General features: G+C 43.7%; 1 protein-coding gene across 3 annotated transcripts in view; it reads left to right on the top strand.

Annotated features, from left to right (window-relative positions):
- Positions 1–35: 35 nt before the first annotated feature.
- KDM1B (lysine demethylase 1B) overlaps positions 36–14,336 on the top strand; it is a 38,106-nt gene continuing 23,805 nt past the window's right edge. The window contains exons 1-8 of one of the 3 annotated variants that reach the window (XM_084850157.1): positions 55–219; positions 2,613–2,657; positions 5,462–5,658; positions 6,104–6,197; positions 7,527–7,651; positions 9,341–9,430; positions 10,596–10,707; positions 12,577–12,693. In XM_084850157.1, coding sequence (XP_084706283.1) covers positions 5,600–5,658; positions 6,104–6,197; positions 7,527–7,651; positions 9,341–9,430; positions 10,596–10,707; positions 12,577–12,693 — 597 coding nt within the window. In that variant the 5' untranslated portion in view covers positions 55–219; positions 2,613–2,657; positions 5,462–5,599. Of the gene's footprint in view, positions 220–2,612; positions 2,658–5,461; positions 5,659–6,103; positions 6,198–7,526; positions 7,652–9,340; positions 9,431–10,595; positions 10,708–12,576; positions 12,694–14,336 lie in introns of all 3 variants that reach the window. The other 2 variants (XM_084850158.1, XM_084850159.1) reach the window with 2 other exon arrangements.

Raw genomic sequence — 14,336 nt, 5'->3', positions numbered from 1 at the left:
ATTGTCTCCTCCCCTCGCTCCACACGCTACGCGCTGAGGACAGCGGAAGCAGCCGGAGGAGGAGGAGGAGGAGGAGAGGTGGTGGGGAGGAGCGACGGGGAGAGCTGGGTTGAGGTGCTAGTAATAGTAGTAGTGAGCGAGAGGCGTCTGTGATTCCTGGGCAGGTCTCGCGCGGCTGAGCACGCACGCGGGGGCAGGGGTTCCCTCTGGCCGGCCGAGGTAAGGGGCGATCCTGTTGTTCTCCTTACTCCAACCTGCGGCGGCAAGTTGATGACAGCAGCGCGGCACAAAGCAACGGCGGCCGCCCCAGTTCCTTCCCTCCCGCACACCGGGCGCGTCTCTGCAAGGGTCTTCCCCACGTAGGACCTTCCTTTGCAGGACGTGCATCTTGTGCGTGGGTGGATTTGCGGGTGGAAGGGAGTTTACCTTTTAGGAGGAGGAAGGTGGCGGGGCGTACAGGTCCTGGACTTCTAGTGGAATCTAGTGGACTTAGCCCCCGAGCCTGTTTTCAGTGCCAGGGCACGGTAGCCCCACATCTCTAACCCTCTCGGCTGCGGGCAGAGCGCTTTTCCAGCCCTCGCGAGGAAGAAAATTAAACGCATAATAAGCAAATTCGTACAAAAATTAGAACCCAGACACAGCCGATTTGGGGGAGAGATCCAAAGGGTGTGATTTCTAGGCAGGGTTGAGCCCCGGTATCTCTCGTTTGAACAACTAAGCACTTGATTTGGGGGGGTTCTGTGAGATTCTTCCTTAGAGTGTATCGGCGGGGGGGGGGGGGTATTTGTCTTATAGGCAGGCTGCTTCGGGATTGGCGACTCCCACTGAAGCATCGGTTGGAATCTTTGGGTCTGTTGGAGGAAACCATGAGGGAGCTACCTCTACGTAGGAAGGTGGTTGTCTAGTCTCCAGCTCTGCCATGGTGCATGATTACCTTTCTGTAGCACCTTGGAATCCCCAGAAAATGGAGGGGGTTAGTCCTGAGTGGTCGTGTGCATTGTTTATTTTCAGTTGCATTTCAACTGTAATTTAGGGAGTAAGAGCAGGGTTAGTACTGAAAGGCAGGTTAACATTTAAAAAACACACAAAAAACATTAAGGACACAGTGCTATGCATGTTTAGACAGAAAAAAGTCCTACAACTCCCAGCATGCCCCAGCCAGCCAGGCTGGGTAATGTAGGCCTTTTCTTCTGTCTATACATACATAGGATTGTGCCCCCAAACCCCCAAATTAGGCTAGGCAACTGCCTTGCTATATGTTTTCCAGTGGCTGTATGGCTCCACCCACTTTTCTTGCCGCGGGGTGCCCTCCATACCATACTTATTAGGGCAGGGCTTCCAGAACTCATTTTGCCCAGCTTCTCTTCAGAGCTCCGCCCCCCCTCTCTTACAGGGCCTCCTGCTTTGGAATGTGGACTTCCAGAATTCCACAAGGAAGTGTGACAGGACTGGCCAGTCAGGATCAACAGCTGCAGTTTGTCTCCCATCTTTGTGTTGCCATGGTGGCTGTGCTTTGGTGCTTTAAGCCAGCCTTTCGCCCTCCGGATGTGTTGGACTACAACTCCCAGCATTCCTGACTATTGGCCATACTGAGTGGGGCTAATGGGAACTGAAGTCCTACAGATCTGGAGGGCACCATATTTGAGGAAGGCTGCTTTAATAAAAAATGGGAAATGCATGACCTTCCCAAATAAAAGTCCTTGCTGGGGGATGATGCACAACATTTCCCTTTTGAACCCAACCAGTGCTAAACCCTCCAGCCTGCCTTGTGGAATAGCAGGTATCCATGCAGTTGTCACAGAACAGCCTTTGCCAACCTGGCGCCCTCCAGATGGGTTAGCCTGCAATTCCTATAATCCCAGATAGCATACTAGCTGTGGATGTTGTAGTCCAACACATCTGGAAGGTGCCAGGTTGGCAAAGGCTGTTGTAGAGTTTGTGGGGAGCTGGCTACAATGAATGGATATTCTCTGAGAAAAGCCCCTTCCTCCCATGGATGTGCTTTTGTATCAAGCTCCTTGAGATGTATCTGTTTTCTCTAAACTGTTTGCTTTCACTCACTGACCTGGTTCACACGTAATGAGAAACCACCATGGGTGAATTTCCCCATGGGGTTTCTCGTCACAGTGGCAGCTGCCATTTTGAATATTTGGGGTGCAGAGGAGGTACACCGTTGCTTCTCATTATGTGCAAACCCAGTGAGGGTGGGTTGTTAGGATGGTTGAAAAGCCACCCACAATCCTAAAACAGCCCATGGGTTCTGGGTGGCTTGTCAAGCACTCCAACAACCCACCCTCATTGGGTTTGCACCTAACACCCCTACCGCAGCATGAATATTCAGAATAGTGGCCACCACAATGAACTGGCCACTAACATTCCATACCCTTCTAAGGGGCCAAGTATCTCACTGTGGGAAGCCCTGATCTTGGGGAGGAAGGTCTTTCCTGTTGACTCTACAGTGCAGAGAAAATTCAGAGGAGTGGGGAGAACTCTCACTGAGGCATCAGAAAGAGTCTCTTTGGATACCTTGTTGACTGGATCAAGATTCAGTGTCTAGAAATACCACTTTTTGCTTTTATTCTGCTTTCTTTTCTTTTTTTGTATTATTACAGCCCTGTTTAATTTGACACCTGAAAACTGGATGATTTGACTCTAAGGTGAGCAGAAACATGCTCTTCCTGCTGAGGAAGTTGCTCAGAATGAACATAATGGTTTCTTTCTTGCATAATTACTCCCCACTTTTCTATTTGTAGTCTGTGGGGTTTATTGTGGAGCTTGTAGCCCATAGCTGTCCCTGGTAAACATGTAGAATGTATCTGTTCCTCAATATGCTAAATAAATATAAATTTGCATTCAGCTACATTGAATTGTGTCATTTCATTCCAGAATAGTCACTTAAATAGTGGCTTGATGCTGCAAAGAAAAAGTGAATATATTTGTTTTCATGTGCAGGGAAACTTTGTAAATGAATCTTGAAAGAGGCATGTATCCTCGACAAAGGTTGTGTTATCTACCTAGATATATATTAAACATCCTAGGACGCAATCCTTTGCAAGTTTAGACAGAAAAAGGCCTACAACTCCTAGCATACTCCATCCAGTTGTGCTGGCTGGGGCATGCTGGGAGTGGTAGGCCTTTTTTCTGTCTGAACTTGCATAGTTAATTTTCTAGATGTGGATTGAGAGTTGTTTCCCAAGGCCCTCTTCACGCCAAGGTAAGGTGTGAGGCCTCTAAGCATCAGACGAACTGGTTATGTGCACCTTGTTCAGGATTTAATTTTTTGGTACACTTTGGTCAATTAGCATCTCAACTTAATAAGACAAGATATGAACAAGCCTTTGGGCAAAAGCATCTGTTTTGCTTTTCCCTTTGCATGAGCCAAAAACAAACCAGGAAAACTTTTGTTGACCATAGTTTCCTGTTTCACCTGAGCTGGGAAACTGTGGTTACCAGTCTGAGAACAAGCCAGGATATGAAGCCATGGCTTGAAATTGGTTTAATATTCCTGAGTTGTTCTGAAGCTGGTAATCATAATTTCCCGGTTAGGACAAAATGGCAAACTATGGTTAACAAAAGATTTCCTGGTTCATTTTTGGCTCATGCAAAGGGAGAAGTGGACTGGCTGCATGCATGCCCAAGGGTCATTCTTTTCTCAGCTTGATTGTCTGAAATAGGCAAACTTTGGCAAAACAGTATTGATCAATGTATGTGTGCTGAATCCTGGATTCTGTGCATGGCATGGGGAGAGTAGTGGTTTCTCAGTATAGTACTGTTCTGTAACATTTACATCCTTATTTTGTATCCAAGTACTGTTTTTATGTTTTGGTTTTACATATTTAAAGGATTGCTCTGAAGTTACCTTTCCCTTTCAATTTGTAAGGTATCTTTTCTTCTAAAGGCTTCCTGCATTTAAAAATGAAAAGTTACTGCCTTGCTGTTCTGCTTTTCAAATGAGCCTTTCACTTGAGACTAAAGGACAGCCTAGACTAGAGGTTTTAAATTACTCATTATCATATGAAGTAGACCATCAAACATCTTAGGACGCAATCCTTTGCATGTTTAGACAGAAAAAAAGTCCTACAATTCCCAGCTTTCCCTAGCCAGTTTGCCTTGCAAGCTGGCTGGGGAATGCTTGGAATTGTAGGACTTTTTTCTGTCTAAGCATGCAAAGGATTGTGTCCTAAAGCTGCAACCCTATCCCCACTTACCTGGGAATAAACTCCATTGAACTCAATGGGACTTGCTTCTGAGTAAATGTGTCTAGGAGTGCACTGTAAATTGTTATGGCCATTTGAAATAAACAGATATTATCTCTCCCAGTTATCTAAATGGCACCACTATCTCCACCCTATGAAATTATTATTGAATCTTATGTGTTTATAGTTTTGACTAGCTCATGTTCTTTTTTCTTTTCTTTTTTCCATAGCACAAAATAACCTCCCCGGCCAGTTTGTTTTTTTCTCTTCAGCTCTCTGTGCTCTTGTTTTTCCCTCCATCTACATTCATATATGTAGCACAGCCTTTGCCAACATGGCACCCTCCAGATCTGTTCGACATCTGGCTGGGAATGCTAGGAGTTGCAGTCCAGCACATCTGGAGGGCATCAGGTTTGGGAAGGCTGATGTAGCATAACTGGTATCATGTTTTATATATTTTATTTGAATATTGAAAACTTTTTAATGTCACTTTTCCAAAGCTTGTAACAACGTGTGGGAGAGGGATTCATTTGGAAACTTGAACAGTAGGTTCTTGCTCATCAGAACCGATATGCCCCAATGGGAAGGTGCTTTGCTATCACACATGTGCTGTGATGTTAGGACTACGGAGTTCCTATTTTTTATGTGCTACAAATGAACAGACAAATAGTTAATAAAGAGGTAGTAGAATCATAGCTGAAATATAGCCAGAATTATGCACAGTTCTTGGAATGGGATGACTATTTCTGCTAAATTTCTTACAGTGCAGTTCTGTGCATGGTTACTCAGAAGTAAAGCTCACTATGCTCAATGGGGTTTACTCCCAGCTAAGTATGTATAAGGACTGCAGCCTTAAAGTCAGTGTTGGCTCCAGAGATGGGAGACGAGGGTTGGCAGAAGCGGACTTTCTCTTCTTTTCCTTGGCAGCCCCCTGAAATGCCTCTCCCAAGATTCAGGGGACCCTGCTGATTTGGGTGGTCTGTGGTATGGGGGTGGTGAGGGGATCCTTGAAAATTAGCTGGAGGCACAATTTGCAATCAGAGTTCCTGATTATTATGAAAGGTTCTCCCACCTAAATTTGGGGGATCTCCCCCCTTGTCCCTTTGCTCCCCACACCACAGGCCACCCCATTCAGTGGGGTCCCCTGGCCTTCGAGAGAGGCATTTCAGGAGGGTTGATGGGGACAGGAGGTGGTGGGAAATTCTCCTTCCACCCTCTTCCCTGCATGTTTCTCTGAATCCAACCCAGTTTCTTTCTCTTTCCAGCCCTTACTTCTTCTTACCTCCACAAAGGTCTTTACCAATCATAGAATCATAGAATAGTAGGGTTGGAAGGGGCCTACAAGGCCATCGAGTCCAACCCCCTGCTCAGTGCAGGAATCCAAGTCAGAGCATCCCTGACAAATGGCTGTCCAGCCTCGTCTTGAAGGCCTCCAGTGTGGGAGAGCCCACCACCTCCCCAGGTAATTGGTTCCATTGTCGTATTGCTCTTACAGTCAGGAAGTTTTTCCTGATGTTCAGCCGGAATCTGGCTTCCTGTAACTTGAACTTGTAATCAACAGAGCTTCTTCAGGATCCAGCCAGTGGTTGATTGGTGATGTGTGGCATTCCCTTTTTATATATGTGTGTGTGTGTGTGTGTGTGGAGGGGGGCTTAGTTGCTGCACTAGGTTCCTGTGTGCTGTAGCACCATATGGGTCCAGTTCTTAATTTTAGTTTCATTCTCTCCAGCTCTGGGATGAGAGTTGGAGCTGACAGTTAAGCCACTTGGTCTGTATGATTCTGCAATGTTAAGCTTAGGGAAGCCTGAAGTTTATTTTTTCCCTTGTGTAGGGAGGCTCATTAGGACAATGCTTTTGAACCCTATTTTATGAGCACCACTTAACTTCCTCCTTTTTTTATCCTGCAGCAACATGTCAACCGGGAGGGTCCGAACAAAGAAAAAAATGCCAGCTGTAGACCAGTCTCCTGATAATCTTCCTTTGAGGAGTTCAGGGAGACAGGTACTTATCTAACTTTAAATGCGTAAATGAAATGGGAGCAGTCACCAGTTCAGTTCTCTTCAGGTGCTCTAGTCCTCATGCGATGGGGAGAGTGCGGATGTGCTTGCTGGCTCCAACCCCTCCACTGTGTACCTGTTCTGTGCATGTAGCCTCCCTGTGTGGTTTAGAACCCTGGTTATGTAGGGTTCTAAATCACGGAGGGAGCGAATATGCATAGAGCTGATTCCCCACTTCAGACCTTCATCCTCCAGCATGTAGAGGGCAGCGGGGTCAAGTGATGGGGATGCGACTCTAATCATGCGAGGGCTACAATGCCTGAATAGGGCTTTAGGCTGTGTGCACGTGTGGGGATGCCTGTTATAAAGTTATCCTGAGCGTTTCCAAAATACATCCCGCACATTAGGACTTGAACCATCGAGCCACAAAGTAGTTAAGACGCCTCTAGAGTTAAGGTCATCTATTTTATTTTGTTTTTTAAAGCAACCCTCCTTTCAATCCAGGGATCTTCAAGGGTTTTTACAGCATAAATACCATCCTAAAAATGACAATTAAAACAACAAAAATAACAGAGCTGCAGAATGAGACTATTCCATCTGTGCAGAACAACCAAACTCTGGCCAGTTTTTGCCACGTGCTGGAAGTCAAAGGAGTAAGGGAGCCATTTAATAGCCCTGAAGTTAACACGGCTAATTTTGGCTTGAATCGTAATAATTTAGTTTACAGGGTTTCAGACCAAGGGTTGTATCCAGTGTTAATCTAACCTGTCCCAATCATTTCAGTTGTTCACTCTTATGTAGGGCTAACATTGGATACAACCCAAGGTGCATATTATCTACTTAGGAAATGGAGAGTGCCACAATTCTATGCATCATGTTTCCTTTGCAGAGCCCCATTGATTTCACGTTCAGCAAATTATCTTACTTTCAAATAGGTGTGCACAGGATTTCAGTTTTGGCCCTTAATGTGCAGTAGGCTTCTCCCAGGTCTACAAAACTGGTGCTAATTTTCAGTATTATAACCCTAATATGGAATGCAGTTGTCTTGGACTGGTTCCTGTTGTAGTTATGAACCTTTCTTTATCATGGTTATTCTTCTTTCCCCTATTAAATACATTGATGCAACTTGATTAACTGTTGTTAGTTCGTGTGTTTGTCTAGCTACCCACAGGAGTGTTTTTTGTGCAGGAATGCCTTCAAATGAACACAGATTACTGTAACTGTCTTCCATCACCATTGCAGCAGGGCACCTCAGAAATAAAGAGTTCTCTCAGCGTATCATTGTAAATCTGTAGAGCTTTATGGTTGTAGTCACAAAGTTGTATCCTATTAGGTGAGGAAAAAGGCTGCAGAGACTGCTGAGGATGATGAAGATACATCAGAGAAGAAGTATCGGAAGTGTGAAAAAGCAGGATGTACTGCAACTTGTCCAGTTTGCTTTGCTAGTGCTGCTGAAAGGTTTGGGTTCCTCTCTCCCATTCCTGCCCCCACATTTCAGCAAGTGATCTTCAACTTGCTAGACCTTGTTTTCAGCTTTGTTTGTATGAATTCTCATGCCTGTTTTTAATAGAGGAAGGATTACTCTTTTTTCCTGTTGGATTTTGGTGGGTTGAACTGTTCCTGGAAATGCTTTAACACGTCCAAATTACAACTAAAAAAAAGGTCCAAAAGTAAGTTGAACCAGAATGTGAGAAACAGTTAGGAAAGACATAACACTGTTTCGAAATGTCAAACTTGCATTGAGGCTGCAATGTAAAGAAGGTTCCAGTTTTTGTCTCTGTTCTTTCAGAATCGCAGCTATAGACTGAGCCCTGTTGGCATTTTAACCATATTATTATTATTTATTATTATTAATTAATTTATGTTACGTATTGCTATGTAACACTCCTTAGGCAAAAAATCTCCCAAGGTTTTGCTTGTAGTCAATTAAACAAGACAGGCTTACAGTCTAAAAAGACACAACACACAAGGAAAAAAGAATGGGGAGGGAAGAGGGGGAAATAATTATTTTAGTAGGGCTGGTGGAATGGTCCTGCTCTCCCTTTCATCTTTCTCGGTACAGCCTGCTGGATAATGCCTAGATACTATGGAAAGAAAAGGTCCTCTTGCAAGCACTGCTAAGGCGTTATTCCCCATGAGATTTGGAGGCAGGAGCTGGAGTTGCAAGAAGAAACGATCCAAAGGGAACACTAGAAAGCTAGGCTGCTTGTTCTGAGTTGTTGACAGCAGCCCTCTTTCCCATTCCCTCATTAAAGAATGCCTTTGTTCAAGTAGCTATGGATCCCTTCCATTATTGGTCACCAAATAATGGCATGAAGCAATTTCCCAATGAAGTAACATAGTTACCAAATGAGCTAGTACATGTATGTTCGCAAATCACAATAACACGCCCTCATAGTGTGGATAGGTTCTTTCAGAACAAGCCAGCTTAAAAATGGAATCAGGTTTTAAGCTGCAAAAACCCTTCTTTGCTTAATGGGTGGATACAACATCACAGGAAATCGTTACTATCAGTACCATTTCCTTTTTTAGAGTTCTCCGTTTACCAGTTTCCAAATTAAGGAAGACCAGTCATGTAACTTCTCCAGCATCAAGGAGAAGAACAGCCCACTGGCTATATGAAAAGCTCTGCACCATTTCTTTCTAAAATGAAGAGCAGAAGAGTTTCATGGAGGAGAAGGCTATTAATGGCCACTACTCATGATGGCTGTATCTTACCTCCACTATCAAAGGCAATATGCCTCTGAATATCAGTTGCTAGGGCACATGAGCGGGAGGGTACGATTGCACTTCTGTCCTGGTTGAGGGTTTCCCCATCGGGGCATCTGACTGGCCGTTGCATGAACAGAATGCTGGACTAAATAAACCCTTGGTCTGATCCAGCACAGTTCTTCAAAGGTTAAGAGAGAAAGAGAAAATAGTTCTGTTCTTAATTGCACATTCTATGTTACTAGGTACCCTTGCTGCCACCCCCACCCCCCCAATACTGTTTAGATGGCTGGCACACCTGCATTTTAATTCAGGATTAGGTAAAAATGAGCAGAAGTGCTTTGCAAACTGCCAACATAGGTGTTGTTGTGAAGTATTTTCAAACTGCAGAACAAAGCATCATGGTAAATTTAATGTTTCAATTTTCTTATGTTTTAGGTGTGCTAAAAATGGGTATACATCAAGATGGTATCATCTCTCCTGTGGGGAACATTTCTGTAATGAGTGCTTTGATCATTACTACAGAAGGTATTCTTAACCCTTCAGAGTCTATGGCTGTTCTTGCCAAGATGTGCCCTGAAGTGTTTTCATGCAGTGACAATGCATTTTAATAACAATCTGTTTAAAGCAAGAAAATATATAAGACTTACACCACAAACTTATGCATATCTACCAAGTTCAGTGGGATTTGTTCCCAGTTAAGTGTGCTTAGGATTGTGGCCTTAGCCTCTTTAATATACACAATTTTTTGCTTTGTGGGTTCTTTTGATTTAACTTTTAAGTAAGGCCTTGAATCACAGGGCTGCATTTATAGTGGTGTATAAATTGCAGGTGGTAGAATCAACCAAGACATGGCAGCAATGGCTAGGAATCAGTGCTTGTGCCTCTTTCTAAAAGCTGCTGTCCTAAAATATTGGTAGATAAACTTTTTTACAATAACCTAAACACTTCCTCCTCAAAGCAGCTCTAGGAAAAAGTAAATAAATGCTTTAAGTTAAAATGTGTGTGTTCTTTAGTTAGGCTGCAATCCTATGCATGTTTAGACAGAAAAAAGTCCTACAAGCCTCAGCATGCTCCAGCCAGATCATGGGGTATGCTGGGAGCTGTAGGACTTTTTTCTCTCTAAACATGCGTAGGATTGCGGCCGAAGTATATCTTGGATGCTTGTAGGAAGCCAGAGCAGCTCCACACACTCGTAATTACTTTAATAGACCTTGTTGCCAGCTGTAAACTGTTGAACAATATCATAAATTGCTTTCAGCTAGAAAATGTGCAGCTCCAATGGAATGTGTAAATGTCTTACACGTGCTGCTCTGGAAAGACCACATTTGGATGGATGGATGAAAAGATCAAGTTTGGAAGGACAGTGAAGCCATTGTGTGTAGATTTGGGTATCCATAATCAGGGGTGGGGGCATTCAAATGCATCCTTGGATTAATCATTGGATGAATATATAATGCAAATGATCAGCTTAAACAAAGTAAAAACCATGCACAATATTGCCTCAAAGTTTATCCTTAGAAACTACGCATATTTTGGAAAAAATATCTTGACCATCATCCTGTTGTCTTACTGCGTATCTCTTTTTCTTAGCATTTCACATTTGGAATAAGCTTTAGATATTAAAATATACTAAACCATGCCCAGCCTATTTGTTCCCCCTTCTTACCATTTGCTTTGTCACTCTTCTTAGTCATAAAGATGGCTATGAAAAATACACTGCCTGGAAAAGGATTTGGACCAGTAATGGAAAAAGTGAGCCCAGTCCTAAAGCTTTTATGGCTGATCAACAGCTCCCTTACTGGGTAAGGGCTTTATTCTTAATGATGTATCACTGTGAAAGTAGTGCATGCGCATTTTTTATTTCCCATCCCATTCCCAAGTAACCATTTTTGAAGGAAGGGCTACATGGTGGATCTTGGGTTCTTCTGGTGAAAATTAGATTTGAAGCTTAATATTAGTTGGAAAATATATTAGTGCTTGGATGGACACGCCCCATGCATTTGATTTGTTATCTTTGTAAATGATTACAAAGACTGTGTTGGAGCTTAGCCAGTGGATAGATCTTGCTGCTAATGCGTTGTGCAAGAATGTATGCCAACTGTGCATAAGAACAAAGGACCCTGTCTTATACTGAGGGTGATTCCAGATGAGGCTTTTATTGTACAATGGCCTTGCTTCATTCATAGAATTTTACAGGGGATCCAGATGATAACATCTTCCACTTGTAACCCTACTGTGTTTCTCTGCTGCTGCTTCTGTCTTATTTCTATCCACAAGAATTGGTTAAGGCAGAAAAGAAGGAGTAGATGCCCAATGTCTTTTGATTGGTAGCATTAGGAGTCCTCCTTCTGGAAGCAACATGAGTCAGCAGACCATTGGCCCATCTAGCTCTATTCTAGGTCACTATTGTCTGCTTAGCAACAGTTCTCCAGGATTTCAGATGGGACTTTCTCAGCCCAACCTGGAGAATGCCAGGGGCTGAAACTAGGATCTTCTGCATGCAAAGCATATGCTCCGCCACTGAATGTTTTGTGTCTCCTTCATTTTATTTCTCCTTTCAGTCCCAAGGTGGCTCCCAACAATACATCTGAACTCAGATGGCTAAATATACGTCAAGTGAATCTCCTCAGTTAATAAAATTAACGTGAACCTCCAAAATAGAAGCAGGTGGTTTGATTGGCTGTGTTCTCTTCTACCATGAGGCCAGAAAGAGAGGGCAGATGCATTTGGGCTTGTGGGATAGCCGGCGGGGACCCAAGGAACAAACAAAGAACAGATAGCTCTTCATCGGCTCGTAAGTGTGGGAAAGAGCTGCCAGTAACACAGTGACCCAGTAATGGCTAACTATGGGCTGAACAACCCATAGTTAACTGTGGCCACACCAGAGCAAGTGCACTGCCTCCTGCATGCTTGCCACTTTCTGGATCACAAAACAGTGCCCCGACCAGTCGCTAGCGCCCTTTGAAAAGAAAATGTAACTAGGATGATGCCTCTCAATATATTTAAAGACGTTTACTAAGTTTCATTACTGAGAGCCTTTACAGTTGCAATGAGACTTATACTCCAAGCTTAGAAGGAAACACCCACACCTATCAAATGTTTGAAATGAAAGTGTTAAATCCTTTTCCCCACCTCTTTGTGTTTTTTTCCTTTTTCTCCCTTTTTCCTATATCAAAGGACACGTTAATGATAACTGTACATTGATGTTTTATTTCCCCCCATTTTTTTGGTTGTTGTTTAATAGACCTTGTTGCCAGCTGTGTTGTTATTGCAGTGTTGCAAATAAAAAGTTTTTTTAAGCATGAAAACTGAATGTAACCACATTTCTCTTTAAGTAATATATATATGATGTATTTCTGGTGTGTCAAACTTAATTGTTCTACTCATTCCATTTGTTGTATTTATTTGTTGTTTGTTGCATTTATTATACAAAATGAAAAATACCCCAAAGGGAGAAAATAATTCTGGTTTAACGTCAGCTATGAATGCTGCCACATGTTCCTACCCATACAAGCTTGATGGGAAAAGTTGAGCAGTTTGTATGCCTTTCCAAGCAGGTAGTTGTGTCTCCTTAAGGAGGTCTGCACTTGAGAGCCGCCCCTCTGATCTTAGTAGTGTGCCTTTGCTTTTTGATATAAGGAAAAATGATCACTTCTTGATTTTATTTTCAGGTCCAGTGCACAAAGCCAGAGTGTGGCAAATGGCGTCAGCTGACAAAGGAAATCCAGCTTACCTCACAAATAGCCAAAACATACCGCTGTGGCATGAAACTGAACAATTCCATCAAGGTACCTTCAACATCCAGCTGTACTGAAAATGCTGCTGGCTAGGCTGTTTCTAGAGGCTGCCATTTGTTGTTGTTGTTGTTCAGTCGTTAAGTCGTGTCCGACTCTTCGTGACCCCATGGACCATCACACGCCAGGCCTTCCTGTCCTGCGCTCTCTCCCGGAGTGTGCTCAAGTTCATATTCATTGCATTGGTGATGCTATCTAGCCATCTCATCCTCTGCCGTCGCCTTCTCCTTTTGCCTTCAATCTTTCCCAGCATCAGTGACTTTTCTCTTCGCATTAGGTGGCCAAAATATTGGAGCTTCAGCTTCAGTATCTGTCGTTTCAATGAGCAGTCAGGGTTGATTTCCTTTAAGATTGACTGCTTTGACCTCCTTGCAGTCCAGGGGACTCGTAAGAGTCTTCTCCAGCACCACAGTTTGAAAGCATCAATTCTTCGGCGCTCAGCCTTCCTTATAGTCCAGCTGTCACAGCCATACGTTTGCTAATGGGAAAACCATAGCTTTGATTATATGGACCTTTGTCGGCAAGGTGATGTCTCTGCTTCTTACTATGCTGTCTAGGTTTGCCATAGCTTTCCTCCCAAGGTTGTTGTTGTTGTTCAGTCGTTCAGTCGTGTCCGACTCTTCGTGACCCCATGGACCATAGCACGCCAGGCCTTCCTGTCCTGCGCTCTCTCCCAGAGCGTGCTCAAGTCCATATTCATTGCATCGGTGATGCTATCTAGCCATCTCATCCTCTGCTGTCCCCTTCTCCTTTTGCCTTCAGTGTTTCCCAGCATCAGGGTCTTTTCCAGGGAGTTTTCTCTTCGCATTAGGTGGCCAAAATATTTGAGCTTCAGCCTAAGGATCTGTCCTTCCAATGAACACTCAGGGTTGATTTCCTTTAGGATTGACTGATTTGACCTCCTTGCAGTCCAGGGGACTCGTAAGAGTCTTCTCCAGCACCACAGTTGGAAAGTATCAATTCTTCGGCGCTCAGCCTTCCTTATAGTCCAGCTCTCACAGCCATACGTTACTACTGGGAAATTCCTCCCAAGGAGCACGCGTCTTTTAATTTCATGGCTACAGTCACCGTCTGCGGTGATCTTGGAGCCCAAGAAAGTGAAATCTGTCACTGCTTCCATTTCTTCCCCTTCTATATGGCAGGAAGTGATGGGGCCAGATGCCATGATCTTCGTTTTTTTAATGTTGAGTTTCAAACCAGCTTTTGCACTCTCCCCTTTCACCCTCAACAAGAGGCTCTTTAGATCCTCTTTGCTTTCTGCCATTAGGGTGGTATCGTCTGCGTATCTGAGGTTGTTGATAATTCTCCCGGCAATCTTAATTCCGATCTGTGATTCATGCAACCCGGCGTTTCTCATGATGTACTCTGCATATAAGTTAAATAAGCAGGGTGACAATATACAGCCTTGTCATACTACTTTCCCAATTTTGAACCAATCGGTTGTTCCATGTCCGGTTCTTACTGTTGCTTCTTGACCCTCGTACAGGTTTCTCAGGAGACAGGTCAGGCGGTCTGGTACTCCCATCTCTTTAAGAATTTGCCACAGTTTGTTGTAATCCACACAATCAAAGGCTTTAGTGTAGTCAATGAAGCAGAAATAGACGTTTTTCAGGAATTCTCTTGCTTTCTCCATGATC

This window comes from Heloderma suspectum, chromosome 4 (assembly GCF_057233095.1).
Source record: "Heloderma suspectum isolate Gila_16-S chromosome 4, 16-S_ref, whole genome shotgun sequence".
In the NCBI taxonomy this organism is placed as follows: domain Eukaryota; kingdom Metazoa; phylum Chordata; class Lepidosauria; order Squamata; family Helodermatidae; genus Heloderma; species Heloderma suspectum.
This window is presented reverse-complemented; position numbering and strand designations above follow the sequence as displayed.